The sequence below is a fragment of the Saimiri boliviensis genome, chromosome 16, assembly GCF_048565385.1.
Source record: "Saimiri boliviensis isolate mSaiBol1 chromosome 16, mSaiBol1.pri, whole genome shotgun sequence".
NCBI classification, from domain to species: domain Eukaryota; kingdom Metazoa; phylum Chordata; class Mammalia; order Primates; family Cebidae; genus Saimiri; species Saimiri boliviensis.
Window position 1 is genome coordinate 75,835,862 of NC_133464.1, and position 17,226 is coordinate 75,853,087.

Here is a 17,226-nt window from a genome sequence, read left to right on the forward strand (position 1 = left end):
CCACTCTTCTACATTAGGTGACTATCAAAGGGACTCAATGAATCATTTTCTCTTCCCAATATCACAAGGAAGTTCATCTCGATATAAAGGCAGGCAAGGAGGAAGCGTGACAGGAGTTTGGTATGAGAGCGTTTGTAGAAGAAAAGACTGCAGCCCTCCGTGTGAAGAAAAAGAACGAGCCCTAGGACCTCTCCTACCCTCTCATTAGCTTGGAGAGCACTGACTTTGCACTCAAAGGTCTGCATCAAGGGTCATTTAAAAGCTACACTTGCTTTAACGATTAGTTAATGTAACAGTGGAGAAGCATGTGATGTATCAGTGAGGAGAGACGGTTGGTCTTCAAAGATCATAAGACTTCTGTTAAGGAATCCAAGCAGAGGATGGCCCAACAGGAGGGAGAAAATTGGGGGAAAAGGCTGACTGAAGGTAAAGTAGCCTGGAGAAGAGTAGTAGCACTCTCTGCAGCCTCGCCTTAGCTCCCAAGCGAGTTAGATGGCCCGCGAAAAGTCTGGAAGATTTGGTTTTAGTTTTATTGGCATTCTCAGTATCAAGTGATCACACAAGGCCTTTTACAGGCACAGATCCCTGCTTCCCTTCTTAATGTGCTAAAACTCCAGGAATGAAGGGAAACGTAGCAATTCAGAAGTTCAATTGTATAGATTGCACTTGTGTGATTCATTAAAGGACTTTTACCTAACGAAGCTGGTATAATCATTGGCAGATATATTAAACTGCCTGGCAAAATGGCTGTACAGCGGTCTCTTCCTTTCTGTGGCACGAACACAACCTGATAAACGGCACGCTCATGAACACGGAGCTCCTCTTTTTTTTTTTTTTTTTTTTTTTTTTTTGAGACAGAGTTTCGCTCTTGTTACCCAGGCTGGAGTGCAATGGCGCAATCTCGGCTCACCGCAACCTCCGCCTCCTGGGTTCAGGCAATTCTCCTGCCTCAGCCTCCTGAGTAGCCGGGATTGCAGGCACGCGCCACCACGCCCAGCTAATTTTTTGTATTTTTAGTAGAGACGGGGTTTCACCATGTTGACCAGGTTGGTCTCGATCTCTTGACCTCGTGATCCACCCGCCTCGGCCTCCCAAAGTGCTGGGATCACAGGCTTGAGCCACCGCGCCCGGCCCAAAACTACTTTCTTAATACTAGCATGTTATTTGCCTTTTTCACAGTGCTGACATTTGCCCTAGTGACACAAAAGCAATGGTAGGTAAATCTGCTGGTTCCTTAGCATGAGTCAAAGCAGTGTCACCAAAACGCATCAGCTGTCATTGTACACTTCACAACCACATCTGGAGACAGTGAAGAATGAAAGGCTTGAGTCGTTTGTAAAGGTCATTGTCACATAAGGCAACTCTGGGATCACCTCCAGCATGGCGAACACCAGGCTGTCTCTCATGCCCCTCTTTCTACTAGACCAGTTCCAATTCTAGAGAAAGACAAGAGGATGAAAATAAAAACACTTATAAAACATACCAGCACTTTCTACAAGAGTAAGGACTGAGGAAAAGAAAAAACTGCTCTTCAGCTTTCCTTCGTCTTTAGTGCTATCCAACACCTCATGTGCTACTCTGGCAACCAAAAAACAAGCTCAGATTGTTTCTAAATCAAGGCACAGACTGGCCAGACGCCGGGAGGCAGCACCTGATCCCTCGATTCAGGACACATGCTCAACCCGACCCTGAGCTGACTGTTTTCTCTGCTGCGTGTCTGTATTCTTCATCAGGGTGAAAAGGAAGCCATGAACTCTTGCTAGAGAACCATGGTCTCCTTTCTTCTAGTAATATAATTTCCTTCTGGGAGCAGGGCTGGATAAATAATTTGCAGGGCCCAATGCAAAAAGAAAATGACGACCTCTTTAAAAAAAAAAAAAAGCAGGAAAAAAGTGCTATAAAATGTAATAAAATATAAGCATTTTTCCTTTTTAAATATCTTGTTCCAGGCTGGGCACAGTGGCTCACACCTGTAATCCTAGCACTTTGGGAGGCTGAGGCAGGTGGATTACCTGAAGTTAGGAGTTCAAGACCAGCTGGCCAACATGGTAAAACCCTGTCTCTTCTAAAAATATAAAAATTAGCCATGTGTGGTGGCGCATGCCTGTAATCCTAGCTATTCAAGAAACTGAGGCAGGAGAATCACTTGAACCTGGGAGGCAGAGGTTGCAGTGAGCTGAGACTGTGCCATGGCACTCCAGCCTGGGCTACAGAGTGAAACTCTGTCAAAAAAAAAAAAAAAGAAAGAAAGAAAAAAATCGTGTTTCCAAGAAAGTAATAGCAGTAATAGTGATACATAAATAGCAACATAAACATACAGATTTGCAAAATAATATTTTGGTGTTACAATGTTATGCAATGTAATAAGTGACTGTATTCTATAAATATGGTATCTTGATTATGAGTTTTTTCTAGCGTACTTGTCTAGAAACGTATTAGATTGTCAACATCTATACATTCAGCAACTTTATTTTTAATAGATATGTATAATTAAAAGCAGTACCAATTTTGCAAATGCAAGATTACAAACAATTTTTGGATAATTTTTAATTTTGAGAAGCCTCTTTTTTTTTTTTTTTTGAGACACAGTCTCACTCTGTTGCCAGGTGCCAGGCTGGAGTGCTGTGGCACAATCTCAGCTCACTGCAACCTCCGCCTCCTGGGTTCAGGCAATTCTCCTGCCTCAGCCTCCTGAGTAGCTGGGACTGCAGGCGAGCACCACCACGCCCGGCTAATTTTTATATTTTTTAGGAGAGATGGGGTTTCACCGTTTTGGCCAGAATGGTCTCGATCTCTTGACCTCGTGATTCACCCACCTAGGCCTCCCAAAGTGCTGGGATTACAGGCTTGAGCCACCGCGCCTGGCCTCTTTCTAGGTATGTAACTGTTACTGGAGCTATTAAGAGTATGCTATTGGTTGTGAAAACATTATTGGGATTATTTCAAGATATTATGTTGGGATAAATTTCTGATAAATTATATCAAAATGTAAATTTTGTTACATCTAGATTATTACAGAACAATTTTTCAAAAAGACTTATGTCTGTACAAATTCAGTTTTATGTAAGTCTGAAGTTAACTTTATTTAAATGTGAATTTATACTATGTTAAATAATGCTCATTTTGTGTTGTTGTTTTTTTTCTGTTTTGTTTTTTTGAACCTGGGTCTCACTCTGTTGCCCAGGCTGGAGTGCAGTGGTGTGATCTTGGCTCACTGCAACCTCTGCCCCCCAGGTTCAAACGATTCTCCTCCCTCAGCCTCTCAAGTATCTGGGATTACAGGCATGTGTCACCATTCCCAATTACTTTTTGTATTTTCAATAGAGAAGAAGTTTCACCAAGTTGGCCAGGCTGGTCTTGAACTCCTGGCCTCAAGTGATCTGCCCCCCTCAGCTCCCAAAATGCTGGGATTACAGGCATGAGCCACTGTGCCTGGCCAATACGATGTTATTTTAATATTGAATTTTCCTGTAATTTTCCTAGAGCTTGTGGAACTGCCATTGCCACCTCTGCTGTTGGAACTGTTACAGATGCCGGGCTGGCCACCCCCTCAGACACCCACCATATATTGGACTTCCCTGAGGCATGCAAATGAGACCCAGCCAACCACCACGTATGCACACTGCCCACCTGCCCTGGGCTACGACAGCTCACCACACCCATCCACGTGTACACTATTGCCTGGCCTATCCCCTCTGCCTATGCACACGTTACACTGGCCCACAGGCATCATCACAAAACACAAGTTCAAAAACGAAATCATGTTAAGAATTTCAAGACAGTCACAAAAGAACATTAAGCCATGCAATTGCACAGGTGACATAGCCATGAAGCCAGTCCTGCCTGGGAGCCCGGGCATAGAGCAATGGTAATTTATACCTTCCCAGCCACTAGCCACTAGTGGATTGAATTGAAGTGTTTAATGCCAAGGTCATAAGTAATTTGCCTTATAAATCTTCAGTTACAGTATCTTCTCCTAGAAATGGTAAAGGTTTTGTACAGATTTCTAAGCCAGCAATTGTCTCTCTTCTCTTTGTAAATCAGTTGGCTGTCTTTCCTAGGAAACCAATATGAACATAGCTTTGAATAGTCACTGATGACTTAAATTAGTCTCTGGGTCTTTCTGGGTGCTTAATTTTCTCCAGGAGTTATTAGCTCAGGCATAGAGAAACACCAGACTTCTCTAGCCATTTGAAATCATCATGGCCATAAATGCAGTTCATAGCATAATTCAGAGTGCAAGTTCTGGAGCAATCCTGCCTATGCAAATCCTATTTCGACTTCACCTTTCCTGCTGTAAGCCTTTGGCACTGGTTTGAATGGATCGCTTCCAAAATTCAGGTGTTGCCAATGTGATAGGATTAAGAGGTGGGGCCTTTAATAGGTGATTGGGCTGTGAGCACTTCTTCCTCATTAATGGGATTAAAGCCTTTATAAAAGAAGCTTCACGCAGCATTCTGCTAGTTCATTCTCTTTGCCCGATACCTTCTACCACATGAGTATACCATGTATGGCCCTCATCAGATGCCACCACCTTGATCTTACACTTCCAGCCTCCAGTACTGTGAGAAATAAATTTCTGTTCTTAAGTTACTCAGTCTGTGGTCTTCTGTTATAGCAGCACACACTAAAACAGTGTGTTATTCACCTCTGTATGCCTGTTTTCTCGTCTTTAAAATGAAGATAATAGAATATCTTTAAAGATAAGGCTTGATAAGTGTTTATTACACTCCAGTTCCAAATAAATGTGGTTCAGTCTCTTAGCTTATGGTGGTGATGTAAGTGGTCTTCCTAAGAAGACAAAAATTCTAGCTTCGACTTGCATAATTCTTTTCTATTAGATGTAGAGGATGTTTACTACTGCTTTCTGAAGGGGTCTGCAAAACAGCAGAAATGGGAACCCAATTCAGCAAGACCATTAAAAAAGCACAGCTTGGTGAAGGCTGCTGCAAGATCAGCTGAGGGAGGGTGTGTGTGTGTGTGTGTGTGTGTGCGTGCACGCGCGTGTGTAGGTAGGTAGGTATGCGTGTGAAGAAAAGACTCTGGGTCTGCGTGTGATCTACCCTGTGCTTACGTGAAAGAAGGCCCTGGGTATCCATGTATATATCACCAACAAATACGTGCAGCTTTCATTTGATTACTGGAATTGCTTCCTCTTGTTTACCTGTCAGCTGTCAGCAGAGCGCTAGTGAAACAACACAGATAAGTAATACAGAACAGAGCACCTCCTCTTACCCATACAAGACAAAGAACAGACATTTTTTGAGTGTTTTGTTTTAAGTAAGATGAGCCTTTTCAAACCTACCTTATATAATATTTGGTCATGGATTTGAAGTATAAGCCAACAGGAGGGTTCTATAAAAAGGAATTCAGAATTTAAAAAGAAATTCACATTGAATTTTCATCAGCTTTGCTAGCATGGACTAAAAGGTTGATTTGCTAGCATGGACTAAAAGGTTGATTCAGGTTAATTCATCAACCCTATATGCCAATAAACAGGTATGTCAAAAATGAATTTATTCCTTGACAGACTTTATAAAATATACTTGTGACCTATTACTAGGAATTCAAATCATCAAAAGTGATGAAGTTGTAACATGTTGTTAAATTCTCCCATGAGACTTGTGTCATAGACTACCTGCAGGTGTCTCTGCCTCTAAAGGAGTGACCTCTAGACATGGTCATGAAGCTTGTGTCGCACCCATTCCCCTGCCTTCACAGGCCTGAGCCAGTTCTGCCCCCCACCCAGGACAAGGCCTGGCTGTCCAAGGTGTCCCATAGAGTGCTTATCCCGCTTTCTGTTGTCTTCTCCACTAGCCATATTAAGATCTGATGAAAAACTGAAGAAAGAAAAGAAAAACCATGTTGAGATTCAAACCACAGAGGGAATGTTCTACACAGAATTGGTTATGGGTGGGTGACGGATTTGCTGAGAAGCCAACCAGGGATGGTAAAGAAATTCTAAGACTAGCAACAGCAGGAAGTTTCTACTTCTTCTGAGTTACAGGAAGACAGAGGACAGAGGATGTGTCACTGGGCTCCCAGGAGTCAGGGTCACCTGGGAGAGTCCGGCAGTCTCATCCAGTGAGACCCGAACCGTGAAAGAGATGCAGGACCACGTCTCAGACCAATTACATTAGAATCCCTACCATCAGTGTTTTTTAAAATTCCCCGAGTGATTCCAAAGCGCAGCCAAGATTGACAGCCACTGCTTCAAGTGCCTAGGCAGAATCTGCATTGCTAGAATGACTCTGCCCCAGACTGAGCCGACGTGGGGAGAAGAGCAGTGGCCATCCCATCACTCAGGGTCCAGAAGGAGGCACCAAATGTTCCAAGAGATCAGGCAGCCAACCGGTTCTCAGGTATCTTTGAAGAAATAACGAAGAACCAGATTTGATTTATAGAACTTTTCTTCATAAGTGACTTCTTAGTAATTGCTCTATAAAAAAAACTATTTTAAAGAGCCATATTTTTGCTTAATATATTGGAAAAAGTGATTAAATATAACACTGTATGCCAATTACAGTAAACCAGTATTATCTAGCACAATCAATGAAAAAGTCATTTTGAATATACATAAATTGACTGGAGTAGGATATCCTGCTTAATAACTCTATTAACTTGCACATATTAAGTGGGTGCTAATTATTTGTTGAATGAACTAATCATCAAAGGAAGATTAATGTACAGTGTGATATTACTGTGATTTTATTGTATTTTAATTCCTTGAAAATTGATAATCTATGATAATATATAATGAATCTTTTAACGAGAAACAAACATCTTCAGTTTCTTTTTTTAAAAATGAGAAGGCATTTTACGGTTTTGTATAGCCCTAGGGTAATCACCATGAACACCAATTATCATCATGAATGTTGTTAAAGAGAAGTGTGATTGGCAAAAGGCCAGATAATAGCTTTCAGTTGTGCCCGAGGTAACCGGAAAAACAGTTAACTCCTTTTAAAGAACCACCTGTAGTAAGTTTCTATGCCCTTTTCACTAGGCATTTATTCATACAAGAAATGTTTATTAGGCAGTTAATATGTGTCCTGGGGAGTAACAAGGCAAAGAAGATCCTGCCTTCGAGCGCTTTATAATGGAATGGAAGGGATTAAACAATCACGTAAGTCCCATAGGAGGTGGTAGGTGCTACCTCTAATGTTTAGTGAAGTTTGAGGATGACCAGGCCAGGGGACATGAGAGGAGGCGACTGAGAACAAATACCAGCAGAGAGTAGGATGCAAAGATGCTCATGAAAGCCATGGAAGAGGAAAGGGGCCTAATCAAAATGGCGCTTACCGTAAGGCTCTTGATTCGGTTACTTTTCTAACGTGTTAAAAATAATAAGAAAAAAGCAGATAACTTTGCCGTTTTTTTCAAACCAGTTAGGGATTATTGGAAAAGTGTATGCAAAGGGTGCAAAGAGGACAAGCAGCAAGTGCCCAGAGGAAGGGTGGACGCCGCAAATACCACAGTGGAAAGAATCCATAGAACTTCAGGCCTGAATGTCTCCAAGGATTGATTGAGGTAAATTAGGGAAACAGAAAGGAAGAACTAATTAGAAGGGAAAGAAAATGAATATTACCTTTGGGATCGATCTGGTTGAAGGCTGGATAGACATCCAACAGGAGACATCCACCATGATCACAGTTTACAAGGTAGTTTTACTATGACATCATGGAACCTGTATCTGGAAATAAAACACTCATGTCACTCATCTTCCAAAATATTTTGAATAGAAGTTTGAATTTCTTGGTTAACACAATATTCTTAAAGGCCTTGTCATCTGCACGTGCCTCAAACATGTACAATTTCCACTTCACTTTCAAAAAATCACAATGTCGACAATGATGTCATCCAGGCTTCTAGGTTTATGCTGAAGAAAACTAGATCCAGTGGCCATCACGTGATGTGAGTGATGAACCTGGCTTGGCACAGTGTCGATTTGTGCTTCACTGTCAAGGGCTGGAGAGGCAACAGACAACAGACATTCTATTCTGCGATTCTGTTGCAATTGGGTTGGTAAGAGCCCCGGTTTGCTTCATAAGCATGACAGCATTTCATTGATTCTTCTTCTTTCTCTATTTCTTTAAAGGTCACAGAAGTGGATTCAGTGTGAGAGAGCCAGTTAATAATTTACATCTAGACAATGCTTTTACATTGACAAACTACTTTCTCATATGACATTAGCACCGTAGAGCTTTCAAATAGCCCTGGAAGGTGGGTGCATTACAAATGGATGCACCAAACACAGAAAAGAAATGGCAATGAAACCCAGGTCTCACAACGCTTCCAGGTGAGAAAGAGCAGGCCTATGACAGCCTCAGAAGAGTGTTCCAGAACTCTTAATTTTTTCAGACTTCAACCTGCCCAACGCAGCAATCTCCCTTCAAGACTAGCTTTGTTTCGTCTTCACTCAACATATATTTTAAAATATATTTTTAATGATAAAAATTTCCAATAAATTGAAAACATTTGTCTCCTAATTCACACCTTGTCTGTGTTATCAGTAAACATGCACATAATATCATGTAGTTATGATACATCTGCTGTTTTTCATTTTTGTTATCTCTTATTGAATATACATCACCAGAAGATGTTTGAGCATATAGGATGTTTTCAGCATGAGGCTCTTAATTTAGTTACTCTTTTCACATGTTAAAAATAATTTTTAAAAAGCAGATCGTTTTGTCTTTTTTTATGACTTTTTATATTAAAGTTATTTCCAATTTTAAAAAGTATAGTCATTTTGACTTTGAAGTCTGTTTTAAAAATTTTAAATTGTAGTCATCTGCACTCCAAAGGTCTGTTTTACAGAAAACTGAACACCACATGTTCTCACTTATAAGTGGGAGCTGAATGATATGGACACATGGGGGAAGCAACACACACTGGGTGGGGCGGGGGCAGGGGGAGGGGAGCATCGGGAAGAATAGCTAATGGAGGCTGGGCTTCATACCTAAGTGATGGGTTGATCTGGGCAGCAAACCACCACAGCACACGTTTACCTGTGTAACAACCCTACACACCCTGCACGTGTACCCCAGAACTTAAAATATTAAATAGAAGTTGAAGAAAGAAAAAGGTCTGTTTCAAACAATGATTATGCACTTAAAGCGAGAATTTGTTGGGACATTGTCACTTAAGGTTTTAATTGTGACAGCCTGCTTGCCATTCATGGCACTTGCTGCATTCTGATGCTTTCTGTGATACCATTTCAATAAAACACACTAATAGTTCTTTTATCTCTGTCTCTTGTTATCCATATTAGAATAAATTATATCCCCCAATCAACCACTGAGGGCCGTTATCCCCTTCCTACTCAAACCGTGGTCCACGGAACAGCAGCATCATGGGCACTCTTGGGAGGTCGTTAGAAAGGCAAACCCTTGGGACCATTCTAGACCTACAGAACCAGAATTGGCATTTGATTAAGATCTCCGGGTGACTCATATGTATGTTAAAGTTGGAGACACACTGATTAGGCCACTGGTTCTCAATTTCAGCTGCCCATTGCAATCACCTGGGAGCTAGAGCCATTGCCCCCCAGAGACACTGATGTAATTAGTCTGAGGAATTTTTTAAATCCCAGGTGATTCTGATGTGTATCCAAAATAGAAAACCACTGGTCCTGATTAACTCCCTCTTTGTATAGACAAGAAAATCATGAGGCCTGGTGGGTTAGGTTATAACTTGCTCTGGGTTATAAAGCAAATTTGCAAGTAGAACTAGAAAATGAAAGATCCCTATCTGGTTTGGGGCTACCTCCACAATGTAAGAGCCTGCCGCTCGCAAAGCTGGACCCGGGGCCTCTGTTCCTGTGCTTGGAAACTGTCATATCCCTGCCTTACTCTTCTCCTCCACTTCCTCGTCCTAGGCATGTTCTGACCTTCTGTACACACGTGAATTCCTTGCCGACACCTCTCCTGTGTCCTTTGTTTTCCTTCCTCACTCCCCTGGGCTCACTCCCATGAGCCCTGAAAGCATCCCAGCCTTCTCAGCCTGTTTGTACACGACGTTTGTCCTATCCTAGAGGAACACTCCCTCAGCTTCCCCTCCAACGGTGGCTTCTCCTTCAACACAGTCCTCTTGATGCACACTGGAAATGCCTCACTTCTAAGCTCTTGAATTCCGACATTCCTGTTTCTAGATCAATTGCCTGGGCACGGATCTTTCTCGCCTTCTTAAACTCACTGGATCTGCCCTTGATTGTGCCCTTTCACACAGCCCCGTGGTTCTCCATGAACTGGGTGTTCAGAATCTCTTGGGGCTGATCCCTTGCCAAGCCACGGGTGCTGCCCACTGTCTTCCCCCAAAGGCACTTTCTAAAGTGTGGGCTGTGAGGGGAAAAGGTCTGGTCACCTGCATTTAAACAGCACACCCCAGAGCATGTAGATTCAGAGGTTCTGCTCCGCTCTGCGGCTCTCCAAGGCTGCAAGCCCATCACCTAATTTCTGGTTTCCCTCATCTCCTTCCTCTCTGAGTGAACACTGCTGGAATCTTGCAGCTCATCTTGTCAACCTGATGGTCGGAGTAACCCCACTCTGTGTTTTTTTGGTGGGCTGTTAGGCCCATAACAGGCACAGTTAAAATAAGGACATTTAAAATGGTACCAATTTGGAATAAAAGCTGGTTCAATCTCATCCTGTCTTTTACTAATAGAGTATCTCCCCCTGACCACTCCATCTCCCTCTAATTAGATCTCTGCTGTGTCCTCTCCAGCTTACCACTACTGCCCCCTGTTGATTGAAATGCTGCATTTTGAAGCCTTGGGGCTACTTACCAGAGACTCACCATACTCATAAACTAAAAAGGAAAAAATATGGTTATAAAACCCTTTATGTTTTAAATACAATACTGTGACCTTGAAACACTGTAGAATTTGCCATCTAACCACTTGGATATAAATTAGCCAAAGCTTTGATTCACGTGCAAAAACAATGGAAATGCCTCAGGCAAAATTTATGGTCATGACCATAATCAGGCAACAACTGCTGTAATAGCGAAAGGAAATTGGATTTTACAAACTGATCAATTGAGATTTTAAACAGAAAAAAGGTCAGTCTATTCCAGCAATTTATTAAGGGGTAATGTTTCCATTGAAGATAATGTATACAAAATAAATTAGGTCACTTAACATTGATCCATTTTACCATAAAATAAACATATTGAAAAATTATAATAAAATCAGAAAGTCCACCAAAAACTTTTGAATCCCATAAAAATTAATGAATGCGCCTTCAATTATTTACCAACTAAATAACAAATAGACACATTTTAATGTTTTGTCTGTGTCATTAGATTGTTTCAAAAGAGCAGATGGTACAACATACTGATACAGAAATATCTTCTGCCAAATTATCTTCAGAATTCTATCAATCCAACATTTGTACAATTTGAATCCAAGAAGATAATTTGGAATTATTAAGTAAATGTGGGACTTCATTTTTCTAAATTTAGTTTTACAAGGGCATTCTATGAAAATGTATATTCGAAGTCACAAATAAAATAACTAGAAGACTTAAGGATCAATCATTTTGACTGTAATAGTCCCTGGTTTTACATTATTTAGCTCTAAATATCTGATTAACAAGAAATCACATGCAAATTAAGAGTAAGTTGTATGAGTCTAGGGAAAAAAAAAAATGTCTGAGGAAGATACACCCAGGGTATTGAGTATTTCCTATGTTCAGCCCTGTGCTAAGATAGACACTCCCATTCCAAAGATGAGGAAACTGAGGCTCACCAAGGATTGCATTACCCAAAACAACCCAACTTTCAGGTCATTTTGAGCCTGGTTTTGCTCTTTTTTCTCTGTCTTTTTATCTCAATTAATATGTAGATTGACATTGTTTTCCTCTCTAACCCTCTGGGTAAAAAAAAAAAAAAAAAAAGCAGCGGTTGAGGGGGCCTGAGTAGTAGTGACCAAATCTTTTCTGAAATCGTGTAAAACAAGGTTTCGCCATATTGTAGGTGTCCTGTCACCACTTTTTTTTTTAGATGAAATCTTGCTCTGTCACCAGACTGGAGTGTAGTGGTGTGATCTCAGCTCACCGCAACCTCCGACTCCCTGGTTCAAGTGACTCTTTTACCTTAGCCTCCCAAGTACGTAACTGGGATTACAGGCATGAGCCACCACGCCCAGTTAATTTTGTATTTTTAGTAGTGATGGTGCTTCACCACGTTGGCCGGGATGGTCTCCATCTCTTGACCTCATGATCTACCTGTCTCAGCCTCCCAAAGTGCTGGGATTACAGGCATGAGCCACTGCGCCCAGCCCCCGTCATTAGAGGTGGCATTTCTGCCCTTCGCTCAAGGTTCCCTGTGGGTTTTCTTGACCTCTTTCTCCTTGGTGTCAGACAATGGGCGTTTACCCAAAGATATGAAACAAAAACATTCCAGGAAATGTCCTGCAACCGACAAAACTCCAACAATAGTTAGTGGTTATAAAAACGGAAAAATGCAATGGGTCTGAGGGGAGAGGCTACACATTCTAGGAAACTAAGTATTTGGAGATGACATAAACGATTCCTCTAAAACACTGTTTCTGTTTACAGATAAAGAACTCAGCCTGAGACAGAAAGATTACTGACTAGTTGAAAGACATGTGGATAATGAAGACAAAAAGTTACAAACTTTCACTTAGTGATTTGTCTGGAGGCAGTAACTTAGGATAGCAGTTAAGTTTTACTGCCTCACTATCCAGTAAGACAGGTTACCATTCCTTCCTCTGAACATATAGGATGGAGCTGTGTGGCATCTAACATATCTCCATTTCTGGCTGACAGTTGATCTCTGTTAAACCAGTCTCTGGGCCCAGGTGATGGCAGGGAGCTAATTCTGCTTATCATTTATTCCTACACGTATTCAATTAATCAACATTTGTTGAACAATATTACGTATAAGATACTGTGCTAAACACTGAAAATAATATACAAGACATGGCCTCTGCCTTCCCCTCTAGAACTGAGGTCCCCCAGTCGAGGATGGCCAGCATCCTCCAAATTAACATGTTCCCTTCCAGGTGCAAATTTCCAGCAGGATTACTCAATATTAAATATTAGATGGAGATGCTATAGAACAATCTAATTACTCAGTACCAAAATTAGTACCAATAAATGTGTAAAATGTCTCAATAATGTTTACATCGGTTATATGTTGAAATTATAATATTTTTGATATACTGGAAAGAAGAAAATATATTATTAAAATTTGCCTCTTCTATGCCTTTTTATTTTTTAATGTGTCTACTAGAAAATTTAAAATGAAATCTGTGACTTGCTTGTATTGTAGCTCTGTTGAACAGCACTGTTATAAATAATGTAAAGGTAAGCTTCCAAGGCTCTAATAGATTCTTCTTGTTATTATTCTAGAGACAGAACTCTTTGCTTGTTGCACAGGTTGGAATGCAATGTCATGAACATACCTCACTGCAGCCTCAACCTCCTAGGTTCAAGTGATCCTCCCACCCCAGTCCCTACCCCTCACCCCCACCGAGTAGCTGGGATTACAGGTGCACACCACGAGGCACAGCTAATTTAAAAAAAAAAAAAAAATTTTTTTTGAGACGAGTCTCACTATTTTGCCCAGGCTGGTCTCAAATTTCTGGCCTCAAGTGATCCTCCCATCTTGGCCTCCTAAAGTGTGGGGATTACAGACATAAGCCACAGGACCCAGCTAGGTTCTAATTATTGACTGTGGAAGTCAAAGATAAAATGATGGGTCCCTAATGAAACTGGAAAAATGTCCTTCCAAACCAGGCCAAAATGAAAGGGGACAAAGGTCCACCTGAGATTAAAGGAATGAGCTGGCAATGCAACGTACAACAAACAGCCCAGAGACCTCGGGGAACCACAAGTCGGCCACTTACCGCCCCTGTAGAATTGGCCCACGATGGAAGAAGAGATGCAGGCATTCTGGAGAATGGTCTCTAGATTATCTGTACACCAGAATTAACGAGAGGAAAGATCAGAGAAGAAGACTAGAGTGTTTCCACTCTAGTCTCTGAGACGCGGTGGAGGAGGGATGGGTGCGCTCGCGGTCCCGGGCTGATCCTAGAGGAACCTTCCCTCTTCTCGTTCACCTCAGCCACCTGCGAGGCTGTACCCGACCCAGAGTCAGCATGAGGTGAGCATTGGAAGGTAGCTGGATGGTTCTCAGAGGTCGCTTCTCTTCGCTGCTTCCACTTGTGTTGTCCTTTTCAGCTCTTGTGTATTTCGCTGTCTCACCTCTGAAATTCTCTCCGCTGCACGCGTGGCCTAGCCTGGGTCGCCCTCCCGCCCCTACCATCTTCCAGCCACACCCATTTCTCCACTGCTCCCATCACATCTTAAGTGGTTTAGTCAACTCAAGTTTTTTTAATTAAAAAAATAATTAGCTAGCAACCACTCATAGGATTATGAAGGAAGGCAAGAAGTTGCAGGCAGATTTATTATTAATATGATGCTTTATCAAAGAGCAGAATTGCTTGGCTTTACATTCAAGGAAATTAAATGTTGTAGCAACAAAATTATTTTTAAACAATATTCATCAACAGTAATTAATAAGAAACTAACAAACGGGAATGGCTAAATAAGTTGTGATGCATTCTTATTGTGGAATACTCAACAACTATTAAAAATCATGCTTTTGATGACTAATAATGACAAAGGGAAGTTTCATAACAAAAATTAATAAAGATACTACCTATACAATATGATCTATGTAAAATAAAAGACATAGGAAATGTTAATAGTGGCTATTATTTCTGGGTTCTAAGATTATAGATAATTTTTATTTTTTCTTTGCATATAGTTTCTGTTTTAAAAGTTTTTACAATGAACATATATTACTCTTATAATCAGAAAAATATATACACATAATAAACTTGATTCTTTAGCATCCAATTTTAGTAAGTCTAGTTTAAAAGGAATGTCACCAGAAGCTTATCTTTCATGAAAAAATTCATACCACCTCTAAAGATGATATATTATACAGTACAGTATATTATTATACACTATGACCCTGTGTCAGTGAGGTTAGTAATGCCTGTTATGACATTGGTTTATCTTGCCTGATGCAATATTGACTTATCTATAAAACAACTCCAGTGTAATACACAGACTTCCCTGTCTGAAAATCAGCAAGACTTATTTAAGGGGTATTAAAGGATGAGACCTAATTAGCCCTTTCTAGAAATCACTAGCATGTTTCAGTGTCAAAATTCAAAGTAAAACTAGTTCAAAGCTACTTCCACAGAAGTAGCAGCAAAAACAGAAAATGGACCTCAGAGATCACAAAAACAAATCCAGTGTTATTCAGACCAGATTGCTTTTGAATCTATTAAGAATTTGTAAAACTATCCATTCAAAGAAGTTACAGTACATCTAAAGAATAGAAAGTAGCATCACTCTTCATAGAATTAGTGATTATTTCATCCTTATTCTCTAGGGAAAGGTCATGTCATTCATTCCAAGGTCTACTCAAAAATGGTATATAATCAAATTAATCACAATGTTGCACATAATAAGCGCTTTTTCCTCCTTTCCTCCACCTAGAGCCACTGCAGTATATTGCATTTCACAATTGCTTTATGCCTCCTGAAGATCCCAATATCTCTGGATTTCATGTGTATTTTTCTGCAGACATTTATCAAAAGTGGCCTGTGTGCAAGGCCCTCAACAAAGTGCCAGTGAGACAAAGCTATCAGGAGCCCAGGGTTTAGAGAGGGCCTCAAAAATCATATAAAATATACATTTCCACAATTTGCTCTCTAAGTATGTAATTAACCAGATCCATAAATTAATACTAGTATTTGATAGAAGCATTGCTTTTGAAAGGAACATTCCAGGCTAGGGCCCGCTGTCATTCCTCCTGTATCTGCCATCTTCTTTTTCAAAGGAAACTTCATTTGACAAAGGGGAAGCCACTAGGCATTATTACAGCAGTTGAGAAATTGTTACTTGGAACATAACTTTCTATTTGAACTCTTGCAATTTACTTCCAGAAACACATTAAATTTAGAAGTGGGTGCCGATGAAAACATTGCTAATCCTGTCATTCGAATTTCTGTACAAATGTTACATTAGTGCGGTTCCTATTTGTTATGCTTTTGTCAGTGTGTTACAGAAATTACAGTGCCTGTCAGTTTTTTATTCACCCAAAAAGAGAAAAAGCTCAGGCACTATTCACATTATTCAATATTTTACAATCACCTATGCCCAGTTCAAAATCTCTGTCATAAGCCATAAAAACGTTTTCTAGAAGTCAGATGTATGAAATTGACAGTTGCACAACACTTAGAGGTGCAAATGGTTAACAGCTGATGTGTCTGCATAATTATTTCAAAACGAATGAACAGGAAAATGCTCAGAACTATTTGTAACTTCTTCTACCTTTCTTCGAGTAGTAAAATATAAGGGAGAGAGAAATAATAAAAGCAAAAAATAGGAAAGCTATGAAACCCAGTAAAGACTTTCGGGTGTGAAAAAAACTGCACTCAGTACACACAGTGAATTCTTCTGGACAAAATTTTTCCAGAGTTTCTAGGCCTGGGAAACCGTTGTTGTCGATAATTTTCCTGTAATGTTTCATGGATGGTTTGGGCTCAAACTGATCTGCAGCATAACGATAGAGGCCAAACTTCGGAGCTGTGCGATCGTTAAACGAGTAAGCAAAATATCCGCACAGATTGATGCCATCCAGTACGTAGGCTGGAAAAACAAAAGGACAGGAGTGTAGTTACTACATATTTTGCACACGACACATCATTTTTACGTAGCCATCCTGCTGGAGGTTTCCGATACCATTTACTACAACTTCAGACTCTATTAGATTTCATCAGAAAAGCCTTCTTTTATGTAAAGCCAAACAGGCAAATTATCAAGACAAATATTGAGTTGCATCTGGCAGGACCGAAACCCAAGGATTACCTGGATCAGGTCCACCTGTCCTGGGTGCTTCTGGTCACTTGCTTTTTGTGCATTTGGTTTTTTTTATTTTCCTTTTTCCATGAAGCTGAAGACTGTCCCACTGTATGCTGAAACTTAACTTTCACTGGCTACTTCATAGATGACGTTCATAGGTCACTATGGCAATGGTCACTTCAGTTGTTTTCCAGGAACTTAGGGCAGCTCTTGTCCGGTTCAAACTAGTTAAGGCCACTGACTCTTCCAGTGGGTCTGCACAAGTGCCTGAGAGGTGGTCTTTCGACATCAGGGGCCCAGAACTCTATCCCCTGATCATGCT

General features: G+C 40.7%; 1 protein-coding gene across 2 annotated transcripts in view; it reads right to left on the reverse strand.

The window, feature by feature from the left end:
* Positions 1 to 2,737: 2,737 nt before the first annotated feature.
* Positions 2,738 to 17,226, reverse strand: part of KL (klotho) — a 57,866-nt gene continuing 43,377 nt past the window's right edge. The window contains exons 5-6 of one of the 2 annotated variants that reach the window (XR_012514445.1): positions 13,871 to 16,691; positions 2,738 to 7,690 (exon numbers count right to left, since the gene is read on the reverse strand). Coding sequence is in view for 1 of the 2 variants with exons in the window: in XM_010345014.3 (XP_010343316.2) it covers positions 16,354 to 16,691 (338 nt within the window). In the remaining variant the exon portion in view is untranslated. Of the gene's footprint in view, positions 7,691 to 13,506; positions 16,692 to 17,226 lie in introns of those variants that run through there. The other variant, XM_010345014.3, reaches the window with a different exon arrangement.